Genomic DNA, 15,566 nt, shown 5'->3' with positions numbered 1-15,566 from the left:
CAGTGTTCAGGCTCTTGATGCAGACTGATTTTCTCCATCTCCGTCAGGTTTACAGTTTCATATTAATAGACGTACAAAAACATTTTTCGTCCTCTTTATCTTAACTTTATCTAGATTCGGAACCTCTACTATGTGTAGCAAGATGCCTTAAAGAATACTGCGCTCGCATGGCTCCTTTACGTACATCAGATAAAGTTACTGATTTCCTATGTTCCACCCTTTCGTCGCATATCGGTTCCTACTATTGCCAGATGGATACGATGGGTCATGTCCTTACCTCATATTCCATCCTCCTTCGGAGCTCACTCAGAGGGGCGGCGGCCTCTTGTGCCTTTAGGAAAGGTTGCTCTTTGCAAGACTTACTGGCTGCAGCAGACTGGTCTTCTATATTTCGTAAATTTTATTTTAAACCTATTTCTCAGGCTACTTCGTCACTGTTAGATACTTAAGCTTTAAAAAATCAAAATAGGAGCCTCCTGTCTTGTCATAAATTATGGATTATATTAAAGACAGGAGGCGAGTATTTTGCCCCCCCCCCTTGGGTAAACCTCTTTCCCTCCTTATGTGTATATATAAAAAATAATAAAAAAAATATATATATATATTTTGTGTTATTTTTATGCATTATTTGTTTTATTCTGGTGTGAATAATCTGACTTTGAGTTCAGGAAGTCTTCCTGGGAGTTATTTGTTAAGGAATCATGTTCCGGTTCCATTGGAGACCCGTTGGTCTTATATTCTACAGTTCCTGAGGATTGGTTCGGTCTGGACCAGTAAAGAAAGAGGAAGTGGATTGTCCAGAGCCTGGCTTTATTACCGTGTACTGTGATCTGATTGGTTGTCCAGATATACTATGTTTCTTTTTTCTGTACTTGTATTACTGCTGGAGTTTAGAAAGTAAAGAAAGTAAAGCAAAATACTCACCTCCTGTCTTTAATAAAATTGGGACTGAGTCACCAAGGCTATCATAATCCATATTGTACAGTGCATCCTAGCTCATTACACCATTAAAACACAACCTTTTTTAACGTAAGCCACACCCCTTCAAATAAGGTTCTTCCCTATAATATATACCATGATCCAATTTCTCTAAAAAACAATGCAGTTTGGCAACACTTATTTGTAAACTTACCTTGTCCATCATGCCAATAATAGTAATGCGAGACACAGAGGTGGACAAAAAAAATGTGAGAAAGAGGCAGAGCGAGGAATACTGAAAGCGAGACGTAGACAGAGAAGGAGACAAAGCAGAAAGATAGCATCAGATGTTGAAAGCAAAATTAGAGAGGCGAAGAGAGAGATTTTGCTGTGCAGTTTAACGTTTCTATAATTATTGGTTCTGGGAAGAAAAATTTAAGTTATTACACGTTATGTTTCTAAAAGACTCCTGTTGCATTACTATCGTGTGTCCTATATGAAAGATTATAATATGTCACTTACATGCAATAGATTCTCTCTCTCTTGAGTATGGAGTTTGTCGGTTTCCTCTTTCTCCTGATGTAGTCTTTGTAGTTCAGCTCTTAGCTTTTCTGTATGCTCCAAGTCTGTATGCAGACGGTCTTCTCCTGCTTGGAGAGTTGTCGTCATCTGAGATATCTCAAACTGCAGCCGCTGTAGTTCTCCATTCTGTAGAAGATTAACAAAATCTGATTTTTTTTCTTCTTTATTTCATCAAAAAGAGGGTATTGTGATATGTATTACAGTTTGATAAATGAATGTTCCTGTGCTGAAAAATACTTTTTTTTTCTATTCTTCTGGCTGCGTCACTGTCTAAAAATAAAAGATGTGAATTTTCCTTATCAGCCAGTGAGCTTCTATCCCACAGACCATTGGTGCACTTCCAATTAGATACTAACTATATTTCATGCACCGTGCAAATCCAATGCAATGAAAGGCAAATTACAACATAGCGACACACATGGCTAGAGGGAGGCGGGGAAAATCCTCAATACTATGCTTATAAAAAGGCACTTAGTATTTAATGTCCCCAAGAGACATGAAACCCAAAATGTTTAGTTTATAATTCAGTTAGAGCATAAAATGTTAAACAACCTTCCAATTTACTTCTATTATAGAATTTGCTTAGTTCTCTTGGTATCTTTTGTTGAAAAGAATACCTAGGTAGGCTCCCAGTAGTGCATTACTGCTCCTTAAAACAAAAATAATGAAGCAACATTGATAATAGGGGGCCGATTTACCATATCGCGGGCGAACATGATTCACTGTAGCGAATTATGTCCGCCCGACATCGTTGAATGCCGACAGCATACGTTGTTGGCATTTAACATTGCACAAGCAGTTCTGGTGAATTACTTGTGCAATTGCTTGTGTCTTAAGACCGCTGCTTCTTGACGACTGTGATGGAAACAGGGGGATCAGGGGCCATTCGGCCCCTAGAATTAAATTGGAAAGTTATTTAAAAATCCATGCTCAGATTCACGAAAAATTGTGTATTTCATGCTCCTTTAAGGTTTATTTTGAAACTATTTTAATTTAAAACAAATATTTTTAAACATATTTTGAAGGGACACAAAAGTGAAAATTAAAATTTCATAAATCAGATAAAGCATGCAATTTAAAAAAAACAAAACACTTCTATTTTCAAAACGTGCACATTTGTAATTTGTAAATTATTCAATTGTACTGTTTTTTTAGTGGTCATTTAATAGTGTTCATTCATAAATGCATGATAGCAATTTTGCCTTTTAATGTAATAGACACTACTATAAAGAATGATATGCACAGATACTGATATAAAAATCCAGTATAAAACCTTTTAAAAACTTACTTAGAAACTCCCAATTTAGCACTGTTGAGGAGATTAGCCTGGGACACCCACTGAAAGGGGCCGATAGCAGAACCCCCTTTCCACTCTCCCCTGAATATGAAAATACCCATTATACAAACAGAAGCAGGCTGAAGTATGTATACATCAGTATACATATAAAACTTTGGGGCTTGGTTAGGAGTCTGAAAATCAGCATGTTATTTAAAAATAAGCAAAACTATACATTTTTACAAAAACACACCCAGATGAGCTATATAAATGGATCATCTACAAAACATTTATGCAAAGAAAAATCTAGTGTACAGTGTCCATTTAAATAGAGGACAGATGGAGTGTTACCATCTAGGTCACTGGTTTTCAAACTTCAGGCCTCCCCAACAGTTCAGGTTTTCAGGATTACCTTGGATGAGAGCAGGTAAAATAACCATGATTATTAATCAGCTGATTATTCCACCTGTGCTCCAGTTCAGATATCCTCAAAATAAGGCCTGAAGAAAAGTTTAAAAACCAGTGATCTAGATGAACCAATCAGGAGGAAAATTAATCCATGACTCTCAAGCTAAGCTTTCAAGCCAATACAGACAAAGTATGCCACTAACAAAATACAACTAACTTTTCAGAAAGCAAGAGGGCAGATTTACCATCTTTAAATCACAAAGTAAATGTTTGAGTTTCATATTAATTTAAAGGGACATAATACTTATATATGCTACATCACTTGAAAGTGATGCAGCATAGCTGTAAAAAGCTGACTGGAAATTATCACCTGAACATCTCTATGTAAAAAAAGGAAGATATTTTACATCACAATTTCCTCAGCTCACCAGAGTAAGTGCTGTGTAAAAAGTTATCTTTCAGTTATTGCCCAGCTGCAGAAATGATCAGCAGCCAATCAGCATCAACAGTGCTGAGATCATGAACTCTTTTACTGTGATCTCACGAGATTTCATAGTAAAATTTCTTAAACTGAATAGGTAAATTACATGAGTGTGCATGAAGCACAATCCCTTGCAAGTCCCGGGACAGTCATACTGATTTGCTGCTTAAAGTCCTTTACAATGGGGTGTGAATACTGAGGACATTTTGAGGTAAAATAGTGTTATTTTTTACATAGAGATGCAAAAGTGATATTTTCTAGTCAGGTTTTTACAGTTATGCTGCACCACTTTCAAGCGTTTCGGTATTTGGGTATCATGCCCCTTTAAGACAGAGCATACAATTTTAAAAAAAGTAAATTAATGCTTACCTGATAAATTAATTTCTTCTATGGTAAGACGAGTCCACGGATTCATCCTTTACTTGTGGGATATTATCCTCCTGCTAACAGGAAGTGACAAAGAGCACCACAGCAGAGCTGTCTATATAGCTCCTCCCTTAGCTCCACCCCCAGTCATTCGCCCGAAGGTACAGGAAGAAAGGAGAAACAAGGTGCAGAGGTGACTGAAGTTTAAATCAAAAAAATATAATCTGTCTTAAAATGATAGGGCGGGCCGTGGACTCGTCTTACCATAGAAGAAATTAATTTATCAGGTAAGCATAAATTTACTTTTCTTCTATAAATGTAAGACGAGTCCACGGTTTCATCCTTTATTTGTGGGATACAATACCAAAGCTACAGGACACAGATGAACGGGAGGGACAAGAAAGATGGTTAAACAGAAGGCACCACTGCTTATAGAACTTTTATCCCAAAAATAGCCTCCGAAGAAGCAAAGGTATCAAATTTGTAAAATTTGGAAAAGGTATGAAGCGAAGACCAAGTCGCAGCCTTACAAACTGTTCAACAGAAGCATCATTTTTAAAAGCCCATGTGGAAGCCACCACTCTAGTAGAGTGAGCTGTAATTCTTTCAGGAGGTTGCTGTCCAGCAGTCTCGTATGCCAAACGGATGATGCTTTTCAGCCAAAAGGCAAGAGAGGTAGCTATAGCTTTTTGACCTCTACGTGTACCAGAATAGAAAACAAACAAAGAAGATGTTTGACGGAAATCTTTGGTCGCTTGCAAGTAAAACTTTAAAGCATGAACCACGTCCAAGTTGTGCAATAGACGCTCCTTTTTAGAGGAAGGATTAGGACACATAGAAGGAACAACAATTTCCTGATTAATATTCTTATTAGTAATAACCTTAGGAAGGAATCCTCATCAGCATGGAAAGCAAGATAAGGCGAGTCGCATTGCAATGCAGATAGTTCCGAAACTCTTCGAGCCGAAGAGATAGCAACTAAAAACAGAACTTAAAAAGATAGAAGCTTAATATCTATGGAATGCATAGGTTCAAACGGAACCCATTGAAGAACCTTAAGAACTAAATTCAAACTCCATGGCGGAGCAACAGGTTTAAACACAGGCTTGATTCTAACTAAAGCCTGACAGAACGACTGAACGTCTGGAACATCTGCCAGACGTTTGTGCAGTAGAATTGATAAAGCAGATATCTGTTCCTTTAAGGAACTAGCTGACACAATCCTAGGAATCCTGATCTTACTCCATGAGTAGCCTTTGGATTCGCACCAATAAAGATATTTACGCCATATCTTATGATAAATTTTCCTGGTGACAGGCTTTCGAGCCTGAATCAAGGTATCTATGACCGACTCGGAGAACCCCCGCTTGGATAAGATCAAGCGTTCAATCTCCAAGCAGTCAGCCGCAGAGAAACAAGATTTGGATGCTGGAACGGACCTTGAATCAGAAGGTCCTGTCTCAGTTCCCATGGTGGAAGAGATGACATGTCCACTAGGTCTGCATACCAAGTCCTGCGTGGCCACGCAGGTGCTATCAAAATCACCAAAGCTCTCTCCTGTTTGATTCTGGCAATCAAACGAGGAAGGAGAGGAAATGGTGGAAACACATAAGCCAGGTTGAACGACCAGGGTACTGCTAGAGCATCTATCAGTACTGCCTGAGGATCCCTTGACCTGGACCCGTAACAAGGAAGTTTGGCATTCTGACGAGACGCCATCAGCTCCAATTCTGGTGTGCCCCATTGCTGAATCAATTGTGCAAACACCTCCGGATGGAGTTCCCACTCCCCCGGATGAAAAGTCTGACGACTTAGAAAATCCACTTCCCAGTTCTCCACTCCTGGGATATAGATTGCTGATAGATGGCAAGAGTGAGTCTCTGCCCATTGAATTATTTTGGTAACCTCTATCATCACTAGAGAACGCTTTGTTCCCCCCTGATGATTGATATATGCTACAGTTGTGATATTGTCCGACTGGAATCTTATGAATCTGGATGACGCCAGCTGAGGCCACGCCTGAAGCGCTTTGAATATCGCTCTCAGTTCTAGAATATTTATCGGGAGGAGAGCCTCCTCTTGAGTCCACAATCCCTGTGCTTTCAGGGAATTCCAGACTGCACCCCAGCCCAATAGGCTGGCGTCCATCGTCACTATGACCCACGCTGGCCTGCGGAAACACATTCCCTTGGACAGATGATCCTGTGACAAACACCAAAGAAGAGAGTCTCTGGTCTCTTGGTCCAGATTTATCTGAGGAGATAAATCTGCATAATCCCCATTCCACTGTTCGAGCATGCAAAGTTGAGGTGGTCCGAGATGCAAGTGAGGAAACGGAACTATGTCCATTGCCTTTACTATTAAGCCGATTACCTCCATACACTGAGCCACTGACGGGCGAGGAATGGAATGAAGAGCTCGGCAGATGGATACAATTTTTGATTTCCTGACCTCCGTCAGAAAAATCTTCATGTCCACCGAATTTATCAGAGTTCCCAGGAAAGGAACTCTTGTGAGAGGGATAAGAACTCTTTTTTTACGTTCACCTTCCACCCGTGAGATCTTAGAAAAGCCAACACGATGTCCGTGGGAAACTTGGCAAGTTGGAAAGTTGATGCCTGGATTAAGATATTGTCCAGATAAGGCGCCACAGCTATGCCCCGCGGCCTTAGAACCGCCAGAAGGGACCCTAGCACCTTTGTGAAAATTCTGGGAGCTGTGGCCAACCCGAAGGGAAGAGCCACAAACTGGTAATGCTTGTCCAGAAAGGTGAACCTGAGGAACTGGTGATGATCTTTGTGGATAGGAATGTGTAGATATGCATCCTTAAAGTCCACGGTGGTCATATATTGACCCTCCTGGATCATTGGCAAAATAGTCCGAATGGTCTCCATCATGAAGGATGGGACTCTGAGGAATTTGTTTAGGATCTTGAGATCCAAAATTGGTCTGAAGGTTCCCTCTTTTTTGGGAACCACAAACAGATTGGAGTAGAACCCTTGCCCCTGTTCTGTTTTCAGAACTGGGCAGATCACTCACATGGTATATAGGTCTTCTACACAGCGTAAGAACGCCTCTCTTTTTGGGGGAGAATCTTTGAAATCTAGAAGATACCCCTGGGTTACTATTTCTAAAGCCCAGGAGTCCTGAACGTCTCTTGCCCAAGCCTGAGCGAAGAGAGAAAGTCTGCCCCCTTCTAGATCCGGTCCCGGATCGGGGGCTACCCCTTCATGCTGTGTTGGTAGCAGCAGTGGGCTTCTTTGCCTGTTTACCCTTGTTCCAAGTCTGGTTAGGTCTCCAGACTGACTTGGATTGAGCAAAATTCCCCTCTTGCTTTGCGGCAGGGGAAGAGGTAGAGGGACCACCTTTGAAGTTTCGAAAGGAACGAAAATTATTTTGTTTGGTCCTTATCTTATTCGTCTTATCCTGAGGAAGGGCATGGCCTTTCCCTCCAGTGATGTCTGAAATGATCTCTTTCAGGTCAGGCCCGAATAGGGTCTTACCCTTGAAAGGGATGGCTAAAAGCTTAGCTTTTGATCACACATAAGCAGACCAGGACTTAAGCCATAACGCTCTACGCGCTAAAATGGCAAAACCTGAATTCTTCGCCGCTAATTTAGCCAATTGAAAAGCGGCATCTGTAATGAAAGAATTAGCTAGCTTGAGAGCCCTAATTCTATCCATAATATCATCTAATGGGGTCTCAACCTGAAGAGCCTCTTTCAGAGCCTCGAACCAAAAGGACGCTGCAGTAGTTACAGGAACAATGCTCGCTATAGGTTGGAGAAGAAAACCTTGATGAACAAATATTTTCTTCAGAAGACCCTCTAATTTTTTATCCATAGGATCTTAGAAAGCACACCTGTCCTCAATAGGTATAGTTGTATGCTTAGCCAGGGTAGAAATAGCTCCCTCCACCTTAGGGACCGTCTGCCACGAGTCGCGCATGGTGTCTGATATGGGAAACATTTCTTAAAAGTAGGAGGGGGAGCGAACGGAATACCTGGTCTATCCCACTCCTTCGTAACAATTTCCAAAATCCTCTTAGGGACTGGAAAAACATCAGTGTAGGCAGGAACCTCTAGGAATCTGTCCATTTTACACAATTTCTCTGGAACTACAATAGGGTCACAATCATCCAGAGTTGCTAAAACCTCCCTGAGCAATAAGTGGAGGTGTTCTAGTTTAAATTTAAAAGCCGTCATATGGGGGGCGGAGCCGGGTGTCACCAAAGATGGCGGCGTAATTCCGAGCTCCGTTGATGGCTCAGTAACTAAGTTCCATTAACAGGGGACTGCTCTGCGCTAATGGGGGCAAACTGAAGAAATTGCCTTACTGAGAACTCAGGAACCGCCTTTGACAACTCAATAGGACAACGGAACGGCCGAGAGCCGACACGGCAGTGATCCCAGGTGCGGCCTAGTTACGTTCAAAGCGCTCTACGCAGCTGGTGGCGGGGAACATATTTCGAGGCTCCGGAGGGCCGCAACAAGAGCATCGGGACTCCTAACGCCCTCGGCAACCAGCTGTGAGTGCTGTGCATCCTATCCCGATCAGACTGGGGGCATAAGTAAATAAGCCCACAGCAACTTGGGCGATAACCGGCCACCTTATTTCCTTGACCGACTGTGGCAGCACTCGGCACACCACCTAGACCCCAGACAAACAGGGTATACATTTCTCCAGTACCCTTAAATAATAAAATACATCAGCCTTGGTAGCCCCTTCTTGTTTTTTTTTTAACACAGGGCACATACTGCGGGGGAAGGTACATTACAGTGAAAGCCCATGATCAATCAACAAATTGTCTCTCGATCCCTTGGCCTCTGTTCTTAAACAAGCAGCACACGTGGGATATTACAAGACAGTGCATATTGTAAACAACTGTTGCCCTATACACACTGGACTTAAGCTTTAATATACACATCTTTACAATGGCATCTAGGCAAAAACTCAGACAGGAGAAGCCAGGTAAACCTCAATCTAGTAACAATCACTCAGTCACATCATACTTCAGTGCAACTGAACAAACAGTACACAGTGACAGCTCGCTGCTAGGGACCACTGAGTCTCAAAAAACTCCAGCTTCAGAGGCAGAATTTGACACACAGGAATTAATACAAATCCCAGCAGATATCCTCTCATCCCTTCCATCTAAGCAAGACATAGCTGACATTGACCGCGCAAGTGTTAGAGAAGAATTGGCAGATCTTAAGCAGGATGTGCACGCATTGGGGTTTCGAGTGGAAGCACTGGAGGATGGTAATGATTCAATGAGGGAAGAATTTAATCAATTACAGGCTCAATATGATACCCAACAAAAAGCTATGGAGCTGTTGTATGATAAAGTTGACGATCTGGAAAGCAGAAGGAAAAATTTACGCATTCGCGGGATTCCAGAGTCTGTCCTCCCTAAGGATCTTCCCACCTTTCTCCCAGCCTTGTTCTCTCACTTAAAAGGGGATAAATCATCAGAAGCAATCCCATGGGACAGAGCACACAGGGCCTTGCGCCCGAAACCACCACCTACGGCACCCCCTAGGGACATCATTATTAAGTTTAAAAACTTGAGAGATAAAGAAGAAATACTCGGACTTTCCAGGAAAAATCAACTGATAAGGTTTAGAGGGACTGTTCTACAATTCTTCGCTGACCTCTCCCAACGGACCCTCCAACAAAGGAGGGAGTTTGGCCCTCTGACTCAACTCCTCCGCCTTAAAAGAATCCCCTACAGGTGGGGATTTCCAACCCATATCATGGTAATCCATGAAGACAGAAGACACATCTGCAAGGATGTCTCAGAAATAGAGGATTTTTGTAAGGCTCTTAATCTAGAGGCACCTACAATACCCCAAGCACCGGAAGAGACCTCATCTCAGCAAGACCAAAGATCTCTAACTGCTTTTCAAAAATGGAGATCAGTCGGCAACCAACAGAAGAAAACGTCTCCCTTGTCACAAGTCCATACTCAAGACTCTAGAACCCAAGATAACTTGCAACCCAGATCTCCCAGGCCAAGGACTGGTCGGTAACTATTAAAATGTCTTTCATGCTTTTTCTCCCTTCTAGGAATTGGACTAAGACTGGTAAAAGATGCGGCCGCATCTATTTGTTTGTGGTTTATTGCTATTTTAGTTCATCACTTTTAAGATGTCTTTAACGCTTTTCATCCCCTCAAGGACATGGACTGGGACTGTTAAAAGATGCGGCCGCACTCATTCATTTATCTATTTAGATGTTGTTGAATGCTATTTTAGATTAATATCTGAAAAAAAAAAAAAGGTTGACTGTTGAATACTCCCTTGTTCTTATTTTATACTCTACAGCTTTACTTACAAATAGTCCCCAAATTTGTCTCAAATTATTGTATTCACATACTGAAGCTGTCATTAATCCCCTTAAAAGAAAGAAATATTTCTTTTTCTCAGAATAGTGGTGGGGGGGGGCGGGGATGGCCTAAATGGCTGTCCCTGCCCTCGGCATCACTACAGGTCATGGTTACCTGGCTCTGTTTTGTTATATTGTTTAAACTGTTATTATTTTATAGTATATTGTTATGTTAGGCTTCATTCACGGTCTTTCTCATGCTCCACACAGGCAAACTGCATAGAGAATCACATTTTGACATGCACAGTATGACTACAGAAACTCGTAGGATAACTTTAATTACCCAAAATGTTAAGGGGTTTAACTCTCCCAGCAAGCGATACAAAGCGCTATCAGACTTAGCTAAAAGGGGTGCTGACATTCTCTTCCTCCAAGAGACCCATTTTAAAAAACATAAAGAACCCACATACTTCGGGGCCCAATATACTCAACATTACCACAGCTCAGCGGGAGTTAAGAAAAGAGGAGTTAGTATTCTCATAAAGAAATCAGTTCCATTCACACTTCACAAAATAGACAGAGATAATGACGGTAGATTTATTGGGATTTCGGGACTACTGTATGGCAGAAAGGTATCACTTTTGAATGCTTATGCCCCAAACTCACAGCAACTGCCCTTCTTTAAATCATTATTTCGTAGATATTTAGATATGTCGCAAGGCACAGTGTTCCTGGGTGGTGATCTTAATTTTCCATTCGACCCAAAACTAGACTCCTCCAATCCTAACACCATGACCTCTCGGAGAACTACAAATTTTCTCTGGAGAGCCCTTAGAGACTACAACCTGTATGATATATGGAGGTTTGCAAATCCAGACCGGAGAGACTACACTTTTTTCTCACACCCAAACCTGTCATACAGCAGGATAGATTACCTATTGACAAATCAAGAAGGCCTCTCCCTAATAACAAAAAGTAGTATTACACCGTGCTCCTGGTCAGACCACTCGGCAGTGGAGGTTAGATTTAGATGGCCAGATACATACCTTACTCCAAATAACTGGCGGCTTGATGACTCTTTACTTGGTAACTCCACAAATATAGAGAATCTAACTAAGATATTAGCGGAGTATTTTGAATTCAATACCAACTCGGTTACAGACCCATACACACTTTGGGAGGCACACAAATGCACCATTAGGGGAGAATTTATTAAGCTTAAATCACACATACAGAAAATAGCTAGACAGCTATACCATACACTAACCTCTAAATTGACTCAGATGGAATACGCCCACAAACAGGATCCCTCTAACTCCCAAATTCTAGCCGAGATCAAATCTCTTCAAATTCAACTGAATAATTTTCTATCAATAGAGCACCAAAAATCACATATGAAAACTAGACAACTCTTCTTCTATGAAGGGAACAAAGCAGGCAAACTCTTGGCACGGGCACTTAAGAAAAGACAGTTGAAATCATACATCCACGACATTAAACTACCTAACAACAAGACAGTCCAGACGACCCCTGAGATTGTGCAGCAATTCCATGACTACTACTCTAGGCAATACAACATTACCCCGCAGGGAAACAGACGCGACCGCCACCGCTCTATTAGATTACCTCCACACTAGCAATCTCCCTAAACTTACAGACGAACAGATTAGTGATATCAATTCCCCGATAACCCCCTCAGAGGTAGCTGCAGCAATAAAAATGCTAAATGCAGGGAAGTGCCCGGGCCCGGACGGCCTCACGGCCAAATACTATCAAACTTTTCAGCCTATCCTTCTCCCCCATCTATTGCACTTGTTTAACCAAACATCTGATCAAGCTCCCTTCCCAGCATCTATGCTAGAAGCGTATATAACGGTTCTACCAAAACCAGGCAAACCCCCAAATAGCCCATCCAACTTTCGACCAATTTCCCTATTAAATGTTGATGCCAAGTTATATGCAAAGATTCTCGCATCCCGCTTAAACAAAATCCTCCCATCCCTTATAAACATAAACCAAGCTGGATTTACACCAGGCCGTGAGGCCAGAGATAATACTACGAAAATAATTAATTTATTAGAATATGCATCCTCTCATAACATCCAATCGGTATTCGCATCAATGGACGCAGAAAAAGCGTTCGACCACCTTGAGTGGTCATTCCTCAGGCACACGCTTACACAATTTGGCTTCCCCACCAAATTTATAGGAAAAATATTTGCTCTCTACAGCTGTCCCAGTGCTAAAATTGTACTAAATAATGCCCTATCGCCTCCAATCCCGATATTAAATGGGACCAGGCAGGGGTGCCCACTTTCACCCCTGCTTTTTGTGCTTGCAATGGAGGTTTTGGCCTCCAGAATCAGACAAAATGTTAACATTGAAGGCATACACATAGGCACAGAGCAATACAAAATCACCTTTTATGCAGACAACATTTTTTTAACGTTGTCATCCCCGAACAGGTCGATTAAATTTCTCATGGAAGAATTGTCTTTATATGGCCTACACTCCAACTTTAAAGTGAATGCCAGTAAATCCGAATTTCTGGGCTTAGGCCTTTCTCAGGCTGAAATCGACCATATAACACAGTCCTATGAATTTAAGCACCAAAAAACATCTTTAAAATACCTGGGGGTATTTATTTCCGCCTCCCCTAATCACCTCCTCACGCTTAATTACTCCTTACTTACTAATAATATACAACAGGAGCTTCGCTCTTGGCAAGCTAAAAATATATCATGGGTGGGAAGGATAAATGCAGTTAAGATGTCTATTTTGCCAAAGATTTTGTACATCTTTCAAACCATCCCTATAAACATCTCAGAATCTCAGTTAGGCACACTTCAAAAAATGATCAACACATACATTTGGCATAATAAAAGGCAGCGGATATCCGGGTCCACCATGTACCGCACAAGGGACAATGGAGGCTTGGGAGTACCGCAGCTGAAATATTATAGGTGGGCTGTATTTCTCACCCGAATAGTAGACTGGTGCAGGAACTCCTCACACAAGGAGTGGGTTGTGCTGGAACACACATTAGCTAACGTTTCACAGCTAGGGGGGTGTTGCTGGATTCCTTCTCGGAACCGGTCCCTGGGACACAATACTCCCAAAACCACATTTGAAACATACAAACTATGGGATAAACATTTTACCAAAATTCTGAACATCTCCTCAAGTACTTCACCATTGACACCACTGATCAATAACCCCAGTTTACCAATTACATTGGCCTCAACCTCAAACCGTTTTCTCACACTATCCGACATCCCCAAGTGCTATGATATCCTACAAAATAAGAAAATTAGACCTAGGTTGGAACTGTCGGACTGTTATGGGGGGATTTTCTGTCATTGGTTTAGATATCACCAAATCACACACTTCATCCTTAATCATAAAGATAAAGACAGTATACTTAGACCCCTAACACCTTTTGAAACACTCTGCCATATGAGCTCCTCTAGAAAGGGTACTCTATCTTTAACCTATAAATTACTTCTACAACATCACTCTAGGCAACTACCATCTTACACAAGCAAATGGGATTTGGAATTACAGGATCACCCTACACATGACGACTGGTTACACATCTTCCAAAATATAAATAGATATTCCTCATCAGTGCAAACGCAAGAGATGAATATTAAACTCCAATGCAGATGGTATCTCACACCAGTCAGATTATCCACGATATTTAAGAACACAACGACGGGGTGTTGGAGGAAATGCGGGGACCCAGGTACATTCATACACATATGGTGGGATTGCCCTCTTATAACTTCCTTCTGGGTTACTATAGTGGATGAAATCAAAAAAGTAATAGGAATACCACTTCACCCAGTCGTACTCTTATTTAACAAATTCCCCAAGGTACGCTGCAAGCTCGGATTACAATTATTATACCTCATGGTCAACAGTGCAAAAAGACTAATACCAAAAAATTGGAAAAAAACTAGACCCCCTGATATAGTTGAATGGAGAGAAGTAGTTTCCTCAACAATACTCTTAGAAAGATACCACTTCGTTGTCTCTAAAAGACTTGATGACTACTTATCTATCTCTTTTCTGTGGGAAGAATACTCTGCACGCTTCAATGCTAATAGCCTCGATATACAGCCGACTTGTTAAATCTTACAGAAAATTACGTTAATTGAATGGAGCTTATGATGAGAAGGTATTATTTTAATCACTGTTTCATTTGTTTATCATTTACGTGAAAGTGGCTTGTTTTGATTTGTTTTATTTTCCCAAATTATTCTTTTGTTTTTATTCTTGGGCCCGGTTTGGCCCCAGACCATATTTTGTTTGATTGTTGATGTAAAAACTGCTATACTATTCTCAATGATGATGAATAGATACTTGTAATGTCTTGATTATCTCTCAATAAAAAAATTCAAAAAAAAAAAAAAAAGCCGTCATATCTGAATCTGTCTGAGGGAACATATTTCCTGAATCAGAAATCTCTCCCTCAGCCAGCCAATCCCTCACTTCAGAACATTGTGAGAGTACATCGGATATGGCTAATAAAGCGTCAGAGGGCTCAGCGTTTCTTCTCACACAAGACCTACTGCGCTTCCCTTGCAACCCAGGCAGCTTAGATAAAACCTCTGTGAGGGTAGTATTCATAACTGCGGCCATATCTTGCAGGGTGAAAGAATTAGACGCACTAAAAGTACTTGGCGTCGCTTGTGCGGGCGTTAACGGTTGTGACACTTGGGGAGAATTAGATGGCAAAACCTGATTCTCTTCTAACTGAGAATCATCCTGCGACATACTTTTAGTAGCTAAAATATGTTCTTTACAATTTATTGACCTTTTAGTGCATGAGGGACACATTCTAAGTGGAGGTTCCACAATGGCTTCTAAACATATTGAACATTGACTTTCCTCAATGTCAGACATGTTGAACAGGCTAGTAATGACTACAAACAAGCATGAAAACACTTTATTTAGTGAACAAAATAATCTTAAAAAACGGTACTGCGCCTTTAAGAGAAGAAAAGCATACACGTTCTGCAAAACAGCCTAAACATGCACCAAATTTTACAAAATTTTGTATGTAGACAATATATGTAGTTAAGATTGCCCCACAATTTTTTTTAACATTTAACCCCTTAATTTGCAAACCAGATCGAAAATAGGCCCAGATCCGGAAAAAAAAACTCTCAGCACCTTGCCACAGCCCTGCTGTGGCCCTACCTG

At 41.2% G+C, this 15,566-nt stretch overlaps 1 protein-coding gene across 1 annotated transcript in view; it reads right to left on the bottom strand.

Annotated features, from left to right (window-relative positions):
- LOC128647322 (unconventional myosin-Vb-like) overlaps positions 1-15,566 on the bottom strand; it is a 338,426-nt gene that overhangs the window by 85,209 nt on the left and 237,651 nt on the right. Inside the window, exons 23-24 of the mRNA XM_053700105.1 lie at positions 1,441-1,626; positions 1,133-1,213 (exon numbers count right to left, since the gene is read on the bottom strand). Coding sequence (XP_053556080.1) covers positions 1,133-1,213; positions 1,441-1,626 — 267 coding nt within the window. The remainder of the gene's footprint in view (positions 1-1,132; positions 1,214-1,440; positions 1,627-15,566) is intronic.

The sequence above is a fragment of the Bombina bombina genome, chromosome 2, assembly GCF_027579735.1.
Source record: "Bombina bombina isolate aBomBom1 chromosome 2, aBomBom1.pri, whole genome shotgun sequence".
NCBI classification, from domain to species: domain Eukaryota; kingdom Metazoa; phylum Chordata; class Amphibia; order Anura; family Bombinatoridae; genus Bombina; species Bombina bombina.
The sequence above is the reverse complement of the archived record's forward strand: the minus strand, read 5'-3'. Positions and strand labels throughout refer to the sequence as shown.